The sequence below is a fragment of the Canis lupus genome, chromosome 28 (genome assembly GCF_048164855.1).
Source record: "Canis lupus baileyi chromosome 28, mCanLup2.hap1, whole genome shotgun sequence".
In the NCBI taxonomy this organism is placed as follows: domain Eukaryota; kingdom Metazoa; phylum Chordata; class Mammalia; order Carnivora; family Canidae; genus Canis; species Canis lupus.
This window is the reverse complement of record NC_132865.1, coordinates 1055902-1072970: the sequence shown is the minus strand read 5'-3', so window position 1 is coordinate 1072970 and position 17069 is coordinate 1055902. Positions and strand designations below refer to the sequence as shown.

At 57.2% G+C, this 17069-nt stretch overlaps 1 protein-coding gene and 1 long non-coding RNA gene across 6 annotated transcripts in view; both read left to right on the top strand.

Moving 5' to 3' along the window:
• The window catches only part of PTDSS1 (phosphatidylserine synthase 1), a 73572-nt gene that overhangs the window by 33290 nt on the left and 23213 nt on the right, over positions 1-17069 (top strand). For all 5 annotated transcript variants that reach the window (XR_012019819.1, XM_072803830.1, XM_072803827.1 and 2 more), the window contains 3 exons: positions 8108-8152; positions 10977-11101; positions 14065-14223. Coding sequence is in view for 4 of the 5 variants with exons in the window: in XM_072803827.1 (XP_072659928.1) it covers positions 8108-8152; positions 10977-11101; positions 14065-14223 (329 nt within the window). In the remaining variant the exon portion in view is untranslated. The remainder of the gene's footprint in view (positions 1-8107; positions 8153-10976; positions 11102-14064; positions 14224-17069) is intronic.
• On the top strand, positions 11162-13333 carry LOC140620079 (uncharacterized). The gene is made up of 2 exons (XR_012019820.1): positions 11162-11235; positions 11808-13333. It is a non-coding gene; the product is annotated as an uncharacterized lncRNA (long non-coding RNA).

Genomic DNA, 17069 nt, shown 5'->3' with positions numbered 1-17069 from the left:
CTTTAATCATAGTAAACTTTGCTGATCATGCATTTGGGATATGTATTTTCATCATCAGGTGAAAAAAAACATTATTACTGTGAATTTTATTATCCCCATCATGATTATGGAGTGAGGAAAAGTCTTTAAAAAGGGAGGGGGGTCGCCTGGTGGCTCTGTGGTGAGCATCTTCCTTTGGCTCAGGGGATGATCCTGGGATCCCGGGATCGAGTCCCACATCAGGCTCCTGCTTCTCCCTCTGCCTGTGTTTCTGCCTCTCTCTGTGTCTCTCGTGAATAAATAAAATCTTCAAAAAAAATGAGAAGCCCATTGTGAATGCTACTCATTGCTGTTTGGAAATCTACCATGGTAATAGAGTTCTAATCCTAATTCCGATGTTATGTGTTCAGGAGAGGAAGCAGCAGGGAAGGGGGTGTTCCTTCACTAAGGAGCAATTTTTGGACACTAGTTGGTTACCCTAAGGTTGAACTGGATTCTGACATCATCTACCCAGAGTTAGAGTCCCTCCCACAGGGGAAGGGCTCAGCCCCATAGGACTGCCTCCCCTTCCAATGCCAACTGCAAGTCCAGGGTTTCACCTTTGCTTCCGACCAAATGGTTCTAAGTCAGACGTTCCCATGACCCCACCTTGGGTCCGATTAACTTGCTAGAGTGGCTCACAGGATGCAGGAAGTGAGGTTGCTCGTTAGATTGCAGTACCTGTTTATTACAAAGAATATCCACCAACAGCCAGATGAAGAAATGTGTAGGATACGGTACGTGGGAGGGGACTAGGAGCTTCCATACCCTCTCCAGGTGGGCCACTCTTTTGGCATCAGATAAATGTCCACCAACATAGAAGCTGCATGAACCCCATCCTTTTTGGAGTTTTTTTTGGAGGCCTCACCTACAGAGGCATGGGAACCAGTGGCCACTGGGAATTGCAGTCAGCCTCCAGCCTCTCACCCTTCCCTGGAGGTCTTGGGGACAGGACTGCGAGTTCTCACCCTCTAATCACATGTTTGGCTCCACTGGCAATCGGCCCTGTTCTTGGGCACTTTCCTAAGGCCTCATTAACATAGCAAAAAGTATTCATCATCCTTATCACTTGGAGTTCCTAGGGCTCGAGGAGCTCTGTGCCAGAAAAGGGCACAAAGACCAAATACATATTTCTTATTATAAATCACAGTGTCACACACATGCCAAGGTGTCTTTCCAAGATGGTGGGAATGCCATTATGTTCTGTAGTTTTGCTTCGTCGTGTGTCACACTGTGTGGTTTTGCTGGTGGCGTAATGATCCAGCCCGTGGAGCCATGACTGAATCCTGCGGAGGATGAACCATCTCAGGTAACAGTGTCATTTGACAGCTGAGTTTAACTCCCCTCCGCTCTGCCCCTTAGCCGTTCCTGTGAGTCTGCTGCTTACTCCGAGGTCATCAGACAGGACCATGGCCATTATTGCTCTGTGCGCTTTCTTCTTATTTCTTACCTAGTCTGTCCCTCTCCTACTACCTTTTGTTTTAAACATCAGTCGGCACATGGTAGGTGCTGAGGGAACTGGTCAGTCCAGAGGTGCCACGTCTGTTCTTCAAGCCTTCAGCTTCTCTGTGTTCATTGTCGCTTAGTTCTCGAAGGTCACTTCTTTGCGGCTTGAAGGTTTCTTTCCTGCCTTTGTCTTTTTCTTTTTTAGACTTGCTTTTTCTGAGTCCAGGGCCATTTTGGAAGTCTGAGCATCCTCAAAGATTGATGTCCCGAGAGCCATGATTTTACAGCCATCCCTTCCATGAGGTGTTAGCAGGAGCTGGGTCAGGGGCTTCATCGCGAGGGCTTTTCTGTAGGTAGCAAGGGCCCCGGGAGGCCGGGGGATGACGGCCGCTTGACGTCAGCCTAGTGGTGGCGGTAGGGCCTGGCTCCAGCATCTTCCTTTTAGTTGGTCTTACTCTGGTTCTTTCTCTTATTAGGTCCCTGGTGATGTGTTTTTATCTCCATCTTCCCATGTTTCCCTCTCCCTTTACTCCTGTTCTCTCTACCAGGGTCTGGCTTTTCTTTTTTCTCCAGGAATATGGCCCTAGGGTCTTAGTTGGTCTGTACCCCGTGGCTTTGGATCCTGCGGAAGTTGGCTGCTGGTTGTGCCCAGGTGTCCTCTGTGACCAGAGGGGCTAGCAGACCGCCTAGAGCCGGCCTCCTCTCTCTCTTACCTCGTCTGTTCCCTCCACATCCTCCCCCCACCATCTCCGCGTGTGTGTGTGTGTGTGTGTGTGTGCACGCACACCACTCCTCTGGGCAGAACGTGCCACGGGGAAGGTTTTTAGGTGGATCCAGGAAAGGACGATTCTAGGTAGAGAAAGATAGGACATAGGCAGCACATATTCAGAGGGATTCTCTGGGGCCGTGTGTGCACAGCGGACACGATGTGTGTGCTAAAGGTCCACCTGTCCACACGTTACCTTTGATTAGTAAAATTACGTTTTCCACATTAAAGATTGTTCCCATTGAATATTTAAAAGTTGGAAGGCTTTAGAAGGTGCCAGTGTTGGTGACGGGGGAGCTGGCCAGGCGGCTGGGAGGGGTGCTCCTGGGCTCGGTGGCTGTCCCCTCGGGCCTTCCTCAGGGCCCCGGTGCTGGGTGGCTGCTTCTCTGAGCAGAACGTATGAGCCTCTTCTTGCTCCGGTCTTGTCACCTTATTTTCTGTCCTCCCACCCTTGGCACGAGTTCTCAAGTTAAGCAATGAAAATTAATGGGAAAGCTGGAGCCCAACAGCAGCTGCCTCCCCGAAAGGCAGTTTTGGGGGCGTGCCTGGGCAGCGGCGTTGCCCGGTCTGCTGTGTTCTGGTGACTAGGAACAGGTTCGTCCTTGACCCAGCAAGGTCTGCCCTGCACCTTCAAGTGGAGGCCTCAACCTGATGGCGTCCATGGTCCCGCATGCGTGAGCTCCTCCGCGCTGTGCAGGAGCATCAGTCAGCTCCCTTGAGACGGGGCCCTGGGATGCTTGTGGCGTCCAAGTAACCCAGGAAGCCCTGCACTGGCTCGTGAGGCTCTCGTAACCGTCAGGATGCTTCTGGCCCCTGAAGAGAACGCCTGCTTCAAAACGGCCTGAAGAATAAAGGGAACGTCTGCTTTCCTGCGTTTCAGGGGGTTCTGAGGCTGACGGTGCCCGGGCTGGCTCATTCAGCCGCTTGGTGGCCATGGAGACCAGGCTCCCTGCTCCTCTGCTGGGCCGTCAGCCTGCCTGTGCCATGCCCTGCTGTCCTGTTGGTCCCATGGGTGCTGCCGGGCCCACGGTCACGGGCAGCATCCTGAGGGAGAGGGTGCCGCCCGCATGCCTTTGCAAGGCTGAAGAAGCCCTTTCTAGAGACCCTCTGGCAGTTGTCACTTCTCCTTGACTAGAGTTGGGCCCTGAGCCTCTGCTCCCTGCACCCCCGAGGCTGGGAGTTTACCAGGCCCTGGAGGGGTGGGCTCGTGATGGGTCGTCACGGACCACAGGGACAAGACAGACCGAGGATTGCTTCCGTTGGCCCACATTTTACCCCTGAGTTACCTGGGGCAGGAGTGGACACTCAGGGCGGGTGGGGGGTAGGTTCTAGAATCCCTTCCCTCGGGCCCGTGAACGGGAGACCCCGAGGGGAGGCCGGGGAAGGCGGATCTCATGTCTACGTCACTCTTCCTCTTTCCTGCTCTCTTCCCTCTTCTTCCCTCTCAGTTCCCTTAAAAATCGAAGTGCTGCCTGCGTCTTATGATAGCAACTGGCCGTGGAGCGGAGCACGACTAACCGTGGCCACCATGTCCTCAGCGCGTGATTGTAGCTGTCGCTCCATCACCGCAGGGCAATCGGGAAACCTGTTTGGCTGGGAGGTTTCTTTCAGCAGGTGGCTCGGGGCTTCGGGGCTCCCCAGCCTTCCCTGCACCCCCAGGGCCTGGCCCACGGGGATTGAGTCCCGAGGCTGCTGGGAAGACAAGTCACAGAATCCCCCCCTTTCCAATCCTCCTCTGCAAGAGGAACGCCTTCTGTCAGGGTCTCTGCCTTTCTGTGTGTCTCTCGTGAATCGATAAAATCTTAAAAAAAAAACAGTATTTTGAGGAGAGTGGAATGCTAGCGTTTCTTGATTTTCCTGAGTTTATCCTTTGGTTTGTCCTTTGGCCTCATGTGACTTCTCTGAGCTAAGATGCTCTTAATTGCGTCTCCCTGAGGTTTGAAGGTGACCCAGAAGCTTCACCGGCCCCTGAATTTGAAACAAAAATCCTGTACCCCCCCACACCCCCCCACACCCCCCACCCCCGTTCTGCTTCCTGCTCTACCACTTTTTCTTAAAAAAAAAAAATTTCTTCCTTAGTTTTGAAATTCTCTCAAAGGTAATCTTATTCACCTCTTCTTAGTTTTTCCTAGAGGAATTCAAACTTTCAGGTAATAATCTTTGTCGCTCACGCCTCATTCAAGCAGAGAACCAGCGGTAACGGGGAAGGAGCAGACGCAGAGGGCACAGGCCTGTAGCTCTAGGGAGGCACCCAGTCCCCGGTTACTCCTGGGAGTAGCAGCAGGCTGCTGGCCAGGCAGCTGTGCTGCGATTGTCTTTTCAGTATTTTCCTCACCCTTCTCTCGTGGGTGTGATCCCATTCTCTAATTGCTGAGGCCACCTTTGAGGCCTCGCTTCTCCTAGCAAAGTCGTCTGATTTCCGTTTCTCTTGAAATCAAACTCCATCTCGGTATGTGGTTGAGACCCCTGTTCTAGATGGAGGGACTGGGAAGAGCCAGGCCGCGCCGGTGCGAGCGTGTCCCCAGAGACAGCCCTGCTGCCCGACGTGGCACCGGGCGGACAACCTGGGGCCGAGCGTGGACTGGCCCACGGGAGACCGCGGGCTGCGGGTGTCCGTGCCAGGCGCCGGGATGGCACTGCCACACAGGCGACCCGGTGCGCAGCGAGTCGGGGCTGACAACTGGCGATGCCACCGCCCTGGCCTCCGCTTTGGGGAAGCACTGACCGCCGCATTCAGCAGCATCGCCGCCTCTGCTGGCTGGTTTGTCCGGTGGTAGTGCCGGCGGTGCCCACTCCCTTGGGCTCCTTGGAACATGGGGGCCTCTCCTGGGGAGCAGGCGGGCACACCGGTGCCTGAAGCGGAGCCGTACCCCACGGCGCAGGGCCCCCAGCGACACCCTCTGTGCACCACCGCGGCCCAGACCCAGCGCAGCAGCTGCCCGAGGCCTCCCGTACACAGGACGTTCTGGCGTGTGAGCTGAACGGCCACTTGTAAAGACCCTGTGCCTTCAGGAATGTGATGTGACGTTGCCCTGCGTGAGCGGGGAATCTGGACACGAAAGGGAAAGACTCGACGGGGAGAAGTCAGGACGGGGCTTAGCCGACTGCAGGAAGGTGAAGATCCTCATGCAGCTTCGGGAGCAACACGTGCCCGTCGCAGGAGTCTGGGCCGGCGGAGAGAGATACCCGAGGCCCCAGCAGCCGGGTCAGGGTAGGGAAGGGCCACGGGCCCGTACCCCCACGTCCCTGCACCACCGACCCTCGGATGTGTGCTGCACGCGCTGCACGGGGTGACGAGGCGGCGCTGGGGGCACCCAGGGGCTCAGCGGTGGAGCATGAGTCCGCAGGGTCCCTGCTCGGGGTAGGGGTCCTGCACCTCCCCCTCCATCCCTGCCGCTCGCCCTGCTTGTGCATGTGCACGCCCTCTCTCTAATAAATAAAATCTTAGAGAGAGAGAGAGAGGGCAGAGTTGTGTTTTCAAAAGGCTGCTCTTGGAGCACCTGGGCGAGGCCCTGGCGGCCCTGATGTAAGGACCCCACAGCAGCCCCCGCCCTGTCCCTGCTTGTCACCACTGGTTCCACATGGCAGCACGTCTCCCCGCCACCCGCTGGCCCAGAGGCCGCCAGGCCCGGCCGCCTTGATGAGGACGTGGGGAAGCGCTGCGGGTTGGGCGGCGGCCTGCGGGCCGTGGGGAGGCGTGCACTGAGCCTGGGCATCCTTGGGCGGCTGGCTGTGGCACCCTTGCGGCACCCTCACAGCACCCTTGCGGCACCCGCCGGCTTGACAACCAGGAGGCGCGGCGTGAAGCCTTCCCCACCCAGCGGCCGCCCAGTCCCAGCGCCGTCCATGGCTGCAGAGTCACTCTCCGCCGTGCCCGTCCTCGGGCCTGGGGAGTGTGGACTGGGCAGGACTCTGCTTCCAGCCAAGTGGCCCTGCACTAGGCAGTGTCGACGCGCGAGAAGTCGCAGGGAAGCCAGGCCCGCGTGACGCCCCGAGGCCGGGGCTGGGGTTTGGGTGAAGCAGCTCGTAAGGCAGCAGCCGCCCGGCTGCAGAAGTGCCCCCCGGTGAGCGCCTGGCCGTGGGGACAGCGCTTGGAAGAGGACGCCACGAGGTGACCGGATCTGCCCTCTGCTTCCCTGGGACCAGTTGTCACGTGGAAGGGGGCCCGGTTCCTGTGCGTGGCTGCGCCTTCTGGGGAGAACCGCAGCTGCCAGAAAGGATGCGATGTTCCTCGGTGTCTGAGCCTTCGGCAGCAGCACTCAGAAGGCCGGCAGCTCCGGGGGCCTCTCACCACCTCCGTCGAGCCGAGCTCTCACCACCTGCCGTCCCGAAGCTCAGGCCCTCCCGACTTGCATAAGCCAAGGCCCCCGGTCCTCACCCACTGTCTGGACTGCCCCGGTCCAGGCTGAGGAACGGGCTGCACGTTGGTGGCAGGGACGCTTGCAGCTGGTTTTTCTAACGTGAACCCGATCCCTCAAGAGAAAGCAGTTAAAATGTTTCAGCGTCATCTTTTTTAAGATGAGGTGGGTGATTGAGGAGGAGTTCCAGAATAAAAATTATGATGTGATGCTTCCCTCGGATGGGATTCCAGGTTGCCAGCAATGGAAACTGCTGAGTCAAAGGACCTCCGGGGTGGTGCCCGGGGGCTCAGCGGTGGAGCGGCTGCCCTCAGCCCAGCTCGTGACCCCGGGGTCCTGGGATTGAGTCCTGTGTCGGGCTCCTTGCAGGGAGTCTGTTTCTCCCTCTGCCTGAGTCTCTGCCTCTCTCTGTGTGTCTCATGGATAAATAAATAAAATCTTAAAAAGCAAAATAAAAAGACTAACTGGATGTTGGCTGCAGGCCTCCTGGGAAGGCTGGAAGGCTGGGTCCCAGGCTGAGCTGGGGACTGGCTGGTCACCCAGAACTGACCAAGGAGGAGAGCACACCGAGCGCCGAGTGCCCCGTCCCCATCAGCAAGCTCCCTTGGCCCCACTGTGCACGTTGGCTGCTGGTGCAGGCGGAGGGAGAGGCTGAGGATGGCACACCTGGCTTGGTCTCACCAGCCCGAGCCCCCGTGTGGTGCAGGGTGGCTGGAGGACACGGCCCAGTGGTGCGGGAGGCCAGGCCACCCCCCTGCTGAAGACCCTCGGGGCGTGCGGGCAGGCTGTCCCAGGGGCGCGCAGCCCCAAGATGATCCCGCGCCACCGGAGCAGGGCTCCGTATTTGTGACCTGTACCCCTTCCGCTGATGACGGTAGGTCCGCTGGGTCCGTCAAGGCCCGGCGGGCGTCCACTTGTTTTTAAGGAGATAAAGCAGGAGGGGAAGTGCTGCGCGGCCCTGTGGGCAGAGGGAGTCCGTCCAGCAAAGCCCATGTGCGCTCTGCTGAGGCCGCATCTGCCTCCCACCTGCTCACAGGTGTCGTGTCACCGCAGTCCCCTCTGGGGCCGGGTGCTCAAGCTCCAGCTGCACGGGTTTGTTCCCGAGTCCTGTCCCCCATGATGTCCAGGCACCGCCCGTCCTGTTGCACGCCCACGGGGGCGGCCCAGGGGATGTCACCTGCTAAGCCGCTGCGTGTCCACGCTCTTACGGGCCGTGGCCTGCGAACCTTGCTGCCCTGACCCCATCTCCAGGGGAAATTAGGGCCTGAGTTCAGAGACAAAGCTCTAAAAACAAACTGCCGTTGTGGAGACTTGTACCGGCGACAGTTGTGGTGACGGGTGCTACAGTGAGAATTAAACATTTCAACCTAGACTTTGACCTCAAAATATTTATGTAGAAAAAAATCTTTGACAGCGGAGACCTGTTTAGTTTTGTTTTAAATCTCCATAGAGGTCAGCACTTTGGTTTTAGTTTGTGTTTGAAAGCAGTTTCCTCTAACCTTGCGTTTTCTGTCTGCAGGCCCGTTTACTCGACCCCATCCGGCCTTATGGAGAATGGTTTTCGGTGAGTTACCCATCAGTACATTTGGAATGTGTCCTGCTTAAGTCCGTTTTCTGTATGTCATCGTGGCAATTTGACGTGCTGCTCGGCAGTAAAACTTCACAGCGTTTAGCTCTTTGGTGTTCCTCGTATCCATCTTTGTGGAAATTCCTCGGGGCCACACAGACACACCGGTGGTGACCTTAGATTCCCACACGTGGCCGCCGCTGCACCTCCGCTCGCCCCCCGCCTGCGCTGTTGTCTCTTAGCGTGCACGGCTCTGACTTCGGGAACGTGGCTTGTTTTTCTCCCTACATGTTCATGTGGCTCCTCCCTCACGGGTCCTGTGTAGGCATCCAGAAGGGACTGGAGACCCCACAGTCTCCGGAGCTGGAAGCGCCTGGGAAGGAAGCAGTCCTTAGCCCTGATTTGAATTAAGGCTTGGTGCTCAGCATCTCTAGAAATACTGGATTTCTAGTCCGTCAGTCATCAGATCTCCTGAATGGACCTCAAACACGTCTTTCAGATGTTAGCTCTTGGCTCTGTCTTGCCTATGTAAGACATCAGATAAATTATTTTAGGGTGAGAACATGTAATGTCATGAAAAGGACCCTAAAAATGGATATTTTCCCTCACGATCACCTTTTTTCTTTCAACCTTCAGAGGTGGTCAGTGAATCTCTGAATGGAGTGGCCTCAACCCTTCAGCAGGTGTTCACTGAACGCCTCCTTGTGGCAGGGCTGCCGCGGCCCTGAGGCTGCTGGAGAGGGAGGCAGGACAGCTGTCCCAGACAAACTATTAAATCAGGAATCAAAAAACATTATATGCTGCCAGGAGTTAGGAGGTTAATTAAAACCATATGGGGTGACGGTGACCGAGTGGCTGCTATGACTTGCAGGTGCAAGGAGGGATGCGTGCTGGAAACGTGCACGCACAGTGGGATCCGGCAAGGACTGGGGTCACTGGAAGCTAGGAAGGGGAAGGCTGCCAGAGTGGCCTCCGCCAGCAGGAGCGCGGTGTGTGGCAAGCCAGGCTGGCGGGGTAGAGCAGGCCCTGGGGGAGTAGTAGGAGGGGGCCAGGGTTGGCCTGGGTGGGACCCCAGGGGCTTGTGGCGGGGAAGAGTCAGATGGGAAGGGTGGCGGGGAGTCCAGGACGACTTCCTGCAGAGGACGGATGCGATTCACGGCCATTTTCAACTAGATTGTCCTGGCGGCATCATATGTAGGTCTCACGGACGCGGTAGTGCTGTGTGGACAGATGAGGCGTGCTCAGCCGCGTGGCCAGACCTGAGCTTGTCCTATTGCAGATGACCCATTGTGGGTGATTACTTATTTCTTGCCTGAGGTCTTTTTGGGGTCATGGAGCCCTTTGATAATCTCATGAGAGCTCACCCTTTCTCAGCACACACGCACACACGTGCACTCACACACATACACACAAGTGCACGCACGAGCATACACATGCCACATGCGTGCACGCACACACATGCATACACATACGTGCATACACACATGCACATACATACACGCATACGTCCATACACGTGCACACACACACACATGTGCACACACATGCACACACACGTGCATGTTACATCTGGGGCTCCATGAACTTTGCAGCTCAACCATGAATTCCAGTTTGAGAAGCTCTGCTCCATCCACACAGATGGTTTTTTTTTTCTGTCTTAAAATAATTATTTTGAAAGGATTTCAGTAAAAAGGTGTAGTGGGAGGCACGCGAGATGAAAACCTATAAAGCAGCTGGTAAGAAGGCCGAGGAGGTCCGCGCACGGCAGGCCAGCCCCGCCGTGCCCTGAGCTCCCGAGGCCAGGCAGAGGCCCCGTGGCAGGGCCTGGCGCCGCACACGGTCCAGGGCGCTCGTCCCAGCCGCAGACGTTGTCTCCTCTGGAGCAGCTCGCGGGAGCAGAGGCTGAGCCAAGTTCACACGGAATGCTGTGATCCAAGGTCATTCGTATCTCGGTGTCTGGGTGCCCTGCTCGCAGGTTTTAATTCCAGCAGGTTCTGGGGAAAAAGACCTGATAAGCCACTGGCGTTGGGTTTCCACGTCCTCTAAGAGGCTTTTGCTGTTTAAAGAGCAGATTATTAAGTTTATTTTTCAATGATATGCGGTGAGTATTAGGACACCAGTTATGAGGTGACAGGGACGTGATGCCCATGAGGGTGGACGTGGGGCGTAGGGTGTAGGTATGTGGCCCTGGGCCACCTCCGGGCGCCCCTGCCTGGGCTGTCCACACCCGACTTGCCCACCTCCGTCCACTGTCCACACAGCAGCCAGCGTCTGCTTCGTACAGTGTTGCCCGGGTCATCTTCCTTCTCCCATTCAAGCCTGTCCTGGGCTCCTTCCTCACTCATGGTAGAACCTGGAATCTCTGACGGCCCCCGAGCCTCATCATGGCAGTGCCGCCTGGCTCCCTTCCCTTTGGTGCTGGCACCCCTTGGCCTTACCCACCCCCCAGGCCCTCCCCCGCACCGTGGCCTTACCTTCCCTCCCCCCGCCCCGCCTTACCCTCCCCCTGACCTTACCCCACCCCCAGCCTTACCTCCCCATAGCCCTGGGCTTACCTGGAGGCCATTTCCCTACCTACACGCCACCTGTCCTTGGAGACCCAACCTGAGTGTCCCTTCCTCAGAGAGTTGCCAGCCCTCTGGGTGTAAACCAGTTTGGCCTACCTGCCTTGCTCCTCGGCGGGCGTGCCGGTTGTCACGAGGACCCCGACCCGCTGTGTTGCCGTGTCTGTGTCTGCCTGGCCCTGAGAACTTGGTCTGCGGCGTGCCGCGCGTCTGGCCCAGAGCTGCCCGAAACGTGAGAATGTTCTTGTTTCCCTCAGGACTCAGTGTGCTCTACTTCCTGTTCCTGGTATTTCTCCTCTTCCTCAACTTCGACCAGGTTAAGTCCCTCATGTACTGGCTAGATCCAAATCTTCGATACGCCACAAGGGAAGCAGATATCATGGTATGTACCTGTCGGGGTCAGGAGTCTCCTAGGGACTCAGTCGACGCGTGGGAGGAGGACACAGTTGGCCTCACGTCCTCGCCTTTTGCTTCTGTTTCCTGTGCAGGCCACGTAACAGCCAGGTCTCTGGGGAGGTGAGCGGTGTGGTTTGCATGAGCGATAGGGTCCAGGGGAAGGACATCCTCTCTCGGAGTAAAGGGGATGCTGGGAGGCGTGTGGCCGTCATGGTCAGACTTCCGCCACTGCCACCTGCTCACTGTAAGACTCTGGGCAGCGTACTTGTTAGCCAGCCCCTTCCTTTCTTGGAAACTGAGGGAATAGTCCTTATTTGGGAGTTTTATTGTGAGCAAAACAGAGTAGCATTATCTACGTCGAGGCCTTGCACACTCCAGGTCCTCAGTGGTGGTGGTGGTGGCTGTTCTAGCAGGTGCGACCCTCAACACCACTGCTTTCTGCTCTAACCCTGACACTGTGATCCTTCGAGATGAGGGTGTCGACTTGAAGGATCCAGGCCAGAAGGGGCCAGTTTTAATGATCCAGGCCATTTTGTTCATTATTATTATTTTTTACCCATAAAAATAATTTCATTCTTGGGTACAGCTACTCTGTACTTCAGCCTTTAAGGGAGAGACTATTTTATACAGGAATGCTATTTCTTTCCTTTTTTATTTTTATGTTTCTTAACAATACCTAACACTTGGTACAGACTGAGGGAAGAACCTAGTGATGCTTAGAAAAGGAGAACAGGCATCGGGCCGTACGCAGGCCTTGCTTAAGAGACGATACCAAGGGACTCGATGAAAGGTCCAAGAAGTGATCGTTCCACTGGACTTGAGGTTGGACAGTGTTCCAAGATTTTATCTTTGACTTCACAGAGGACATGCTAAAGGAAGGGAGAGGATGCCAAAAATGACCTAAAGTCTCAGGATGGAAAGTCCGTTTGGGGGTTTCTTGCTTGGAGGAGCAGAGTAGCCTGGGGTGACGTGGAGCTTTTCCTGATGACAGCAAAGGCAGTGACGGGTATGGAGGCCGGGGCGTCACTGACTGTGGGCTGCCCGTCCCGCCAGGCCCCGCATCTGTTCTCTGTGTGCCTCACGTGCACATGCTAGGCCTTAATGTCCCCCATTATATCAAGAAGGGAATGGATGAATATCTCATTGAAATCACAGAGCTGGTAAGAGCCCTCTAACCTCAGGACCTGATGGTGCCCTGGGTGTATCGTTATCACATCAGCAGCGTGTTCACACCCATGGGGGCCTTACGAAATGGAGATTGGAGGAAATAGGACTTATTCCAGATAGGATCATATCCCCCATGATTTTCTTGAGTTTTTGAGCAAAATTGGTTACATCACGAAGTAAACTGATCTGCAGCGTGAATAGGACTTGGTATTTGGTCAAGTGTCCCTGGCTTTGGGACGCCCTCTCCCTCCTGCTGCCCAGAGTTGTGCCTGTACCCGCTCCCACGTCCCTCCCACGACTAGGACCTCGAGGCCTACCTGATGGGATTGATCATCGGCAAGTCTTCATGGATAATTACGATGCCAGTAGTTACATTTGGCCCCTTATGACTGTCGAAGTGCCTCTGCACATGTTCAACTGCAGAACCAGTCCCACGAAGGGTAGAAAGGCCTCCAGAGTCATCTTCGATTCACGGTGACTTGAAGAGCAGCCTTCTGAGCAGCCTCTCTCGTCAGCCCGTGCAGCAGGGGCAGCACACATACGAGGGTCGGTGGTGCAGGAACCACCACGGGCCCCCGCGGCCCTGCCCTACCCTGACCCCACTGCTTGGGCCTCGGGGTATTTCTCTCCGCCATCCGTGACTCCTGCGACGTTCCAGAAGCTGGATGAGGATCTTCACCTTCCTGCAGTCAGCTAAGCCCCCATCCTGACTTCTCCCCATCGAATCTTTCCCTGTTATCTCCAGATTTCCCACTCACATGTCATAATATCACAGTGTTTCTGGAAAAAAAAAAAAAAGTTTTTTTAAAATGTCCTTTTACCTTTGCAAACTGGAATGACCTGGATGGATCCAGGAAAGGCCTCAGGAACCTGCTGTGGTGGGTTTTGGAAGAGAGAGATGAGTACCAAAGTGTTCTTTCGCTCCCTTGGGAGGTGTCGTTTCTAGAATTTGGAAATACCAATACTTCACAGGAATTCTTTCCACTGGCTGATGACAGGTGCCTGTTTTCCAAATCTTGCTTCATCCTATCACATTAATTTTGGGAAGAAAGAATGTCAGACATATAGAGGTCCCTGAGAAATGTTCTATTCTCAGGTGATAATTGGTTTCCTACTAAATACAGACATATAAGGATGTAGGCTTAACATTTCTTTAAAATATGTCATTTAAAAGCAAAGATATTAGAAACAAAACCAAAAATTTTAAAAGTTCTGTCATTTTTGAATATTTAAATCACGTAGCATCTGATAACATTTTGGGGGATGGGAGGTTTATTTGGTTTCCTTCTAATTTCTGAAATTGGATGCTTCAGCTTTTCCTCTTGCATAAATATTCAAGGCTTTAGGTTTTCCTCGGAGTTCTACTTGGGCTCATCTCATCGTTCTGAGACGTGATGCGTTTATTGCCATTTAATGCTGACTATATTTCACATTTCTATTCTGATTCCCTCTTTACGCCATAGTATTTAGATGCGTTTTTAAGTTTCCCAAACTTCCTGTTTATCGACAGGGATTCTCTTTATGTTTTCATCACCGGCAAGGTAATCTTGCGGAGGCTTACTAGCAAAGAGCACAGCAGTTCCGATTCATGAGCTGTAGTGTTTGTCCCTCTTCCTGAAGGGTGTTGAGTCACTGAAACTTTTGGGGGGCGGGGGGGGGTGGTGGAAGGGGCACAGGTGTTAGTTGTCCAGGTCAGGTGAGTTCTGCATGTGTGGTCAGCGTCCTGGAAGGGCGTCCATGTCGAGAGGAGGCCCCAATCATTTCCCTTTGCCCTCCGAATAGGAGTACGCTGTCAACTGCCACGTTATCACCTGGGAGAGGATTATCAGCCATTTCGACATATTTGCGTTCGGACATTTCTGGGGCTGGGCCATGAAGGCCCTGCTGATCCGCAGCTACGGCCTGTGCTGGACAATCAGCATCACCTGGGAGCTGACCGAGGTAAGCGGGCTGCCCGCGCTGGCTGGCCTGGGCAGGGCAGCCTGGTGGTAACTGGCGCCTGCTGCTCCTGCGGCGCTGTGCCGCTGATCGAGTACCCTGCCGACCAAGTATCCCGCTGACTGAGTACCCTGCTGACCGAGTACCCCGCCAACCAAGTACCCTGCTGACCGAGTACCCTGCTCACCGAGTACCCCGCCGACCGAGTACCCCACCGACCGAGTACCCCACCGACCGAGTACCCCACCAACCAAGTACCCTGCTGACCGAGTACCCCACCGACTGAGTACCCTGCCGACTGAGTACCCCGCCAAGGGACGCTGTGGGCTGGCCTGCGCGGGGGTGTGGCTCCGGCTCCCTGCCCCCCTGACAGGTCTCCTGTCTGTCAAGTCTTAAGGGCAAAAGTAGCAAAAATAGTGAGGTTAGCATCCCTGGGGGGAACGCATGGTGCTGAGAGCCACTGGAAGCAAACGGGCCTGGCTCGTCTGCAGCTGGAGAGGGACTGGCCCTGTGGCGCAGTGGTCACAGGAGCGTCCAGGGACCTGTGTGGGGTGCGGCCTCCCGACCTGGTGCCAGCACTGCCCGTGCCCAGAGAGGCAACGGACTCGACAACCTGTTAGGAAAGTGAGGTTCGGGGACTTGCTCGTGCCAGCCCGCTCACTCGCTGGCGCAGGGTGGCGTGGCTCTGGGTGGAGCGACCGTGTGGGACCGAGGTTGGGAGCACTGGCCACACAGGCCTCTGCCAGCGGCCTCCCACAGGCCTCTGAGGCCTGGCCTGGCGCCCCCTGCTCTGCCTGCGTGGGTTTGCACTGGGGGACAGTCAGATGACGGCCCACCTCAGCCGCGGGGCAGCCGGGTGGTGGCTGGGTGACAGCCCCGCCTTAGCTGGTGGGGTGGCCGGGGGGTGGCTGGGTGAAGGGCCCGCCTCAGCTGCAGGATGGTGGGTCACGGTCCATTTCAGCCACAGGGCAGCCAGGTGACAGCTGGGTGACGGGCCCGCCTCAGCCGCGGGGTGGCTGGGTGACAGCTGGGGGACAGCCCCACCTCAGCCGCACACTTCCGGGGAGCCAGCGTGGGAGGCTGCAGACCGGATGGTCCGCAGGAGGCTTCTGAGGGGACGCGCGTCAGTGCCCTTCCCCCTGCCGGGAGCCTGAGGAAGCCTCTGCTGCCGGGCACGGACGGGGTGCTTGGCCTGGCTGCCCGTGTGAGCCTGAGGTGAGCCGGGGGTCCGGGCCGCCCTCCCCTTCCTGCCCACAGGGCTGTGCTGCGGGCCACACCCCGGGCCTATGCGATGGGCGCCTCGCTCGCCCTCCCGCGCCCTCATGGCACCTGCTGACGGCTGCACCTTCCATCTGAAGAGCAAGTCCAGGGCCCGGGGGCTCAGCGGTGAGTAGCCGCCTTGGGCCAGGCGTGCCCCCGGGTCCCGGGATGGAGTCCGCGGCGGTCGGCGGGTCTGCAGGGAGCCTGCCTCTCCCTCTGCGGCGTCCCCGCATCCCTCCATGTCTCCTGGGAGTACGTAAATCAGTCTTTACATCAGAACGTGTGGACAGCGCGCCCAATGCCGCTGGGCCCCGCCTGCCCACCCACTGGGCCTGCCGGCCCGTGCAGCTGTTTGTGCGTCTCCTGTGGTGCCCGGCCGCGGCGCCCTCCTCCCGCCCCCTGAGCTGGCTGCAGCCACTTGTCCCTGGACGTAGGGCAGCGGGCCCTCGTCCCCTGAGTGCTCCTCACGGAGCGGGAACCCGGAGTGTCCCCTCCCTGCTACGTGCTGTGCCCACCTGTCCCGACGCCGCGGTGGCAGGTGCGCCCACCTAGCTGGCGAGTCACGGCCTGCCCTCCCAGCTCCTGCCCAGGGCCTGACACACGACAGCCAGGAACCCAGCGCCCTGCTCCGTCAGGTGGCCCAGCCGGGCCCAGGTGTGTCCCCCCACCTGGACTCCCCGCAGCCAGCCTCGCCCCCAGAACCCGGGACCCTCAGGAAGCCCCAAGGCCGAGGCACATCCTCCACCTGCCATTCCCCTGCGGAGGCCTGTTTCAACCAGTTCACATCCTCGGCTGCTGCCGTCAGGTCCCCATGCCCTGCGCCGGGCACCAGGCCAAGTTCTGGACATGCGTGCGTGAACGGCTTGGTCTCACAGGCCCTGTCCCGTTGCCGCCCGGGCTCCTTGTGCAGCCTTGCCTCCTTCCAGGGGCCGCCCTGGCGCCGTCTTTGTGATTTCTGAGCCCTTGACGTGGGCCTTCCCGGCCCCTGCACGCAGCTGGTGCCCTCGCACTTGGCCTTGGATGAGGCGGCGACTGTGGGACACTTACCCCCTAACCCCCCCCTTCCCCTTTCTGGAATGTGCTCAGTCCACTCCTCACTGCCCTTCACGGGCCGCCCACCGTGTCTCTCTGCTCAGCGGCTGTCAGGGCCGCTCTCTGTCCCCACCATTCGCATTGCCGTGGTAAGGCTGCCAGGCCTACCGTACTCTGCGGTTCTTGTGAACGTGCGACCCCTGTCCTTGAGACGGGAGCCTGGACTGGCGTCTGCTCCCTCCCCACACACCAGGAGCCCTGAGTGAGTGATGACGATGGTGAATCGGTTGTCGGAGGTTTCCTGTCCGTCTCCTGAAACATGTCATGAGAACGTAACGTCGCTACTTCCACAGCATCCCTGCTGTGGCACCTAATGTCCCTAGGGTGGAGCAGCTCGGCGCCCAGGCTGCTGGCTTTGAGGGCTGTGGCAGTGCTCTGTGGTGGGCGTGGGGGCTCTTCTCCTCCTCCTCCCCCCCACAGCCTGGTCTCCTCGCTAGCCTGGGTCAGTCGTCAGCAGCAGTCGTCGGGGCGGTTACTGTCTCCCCACGTCAAGGCAA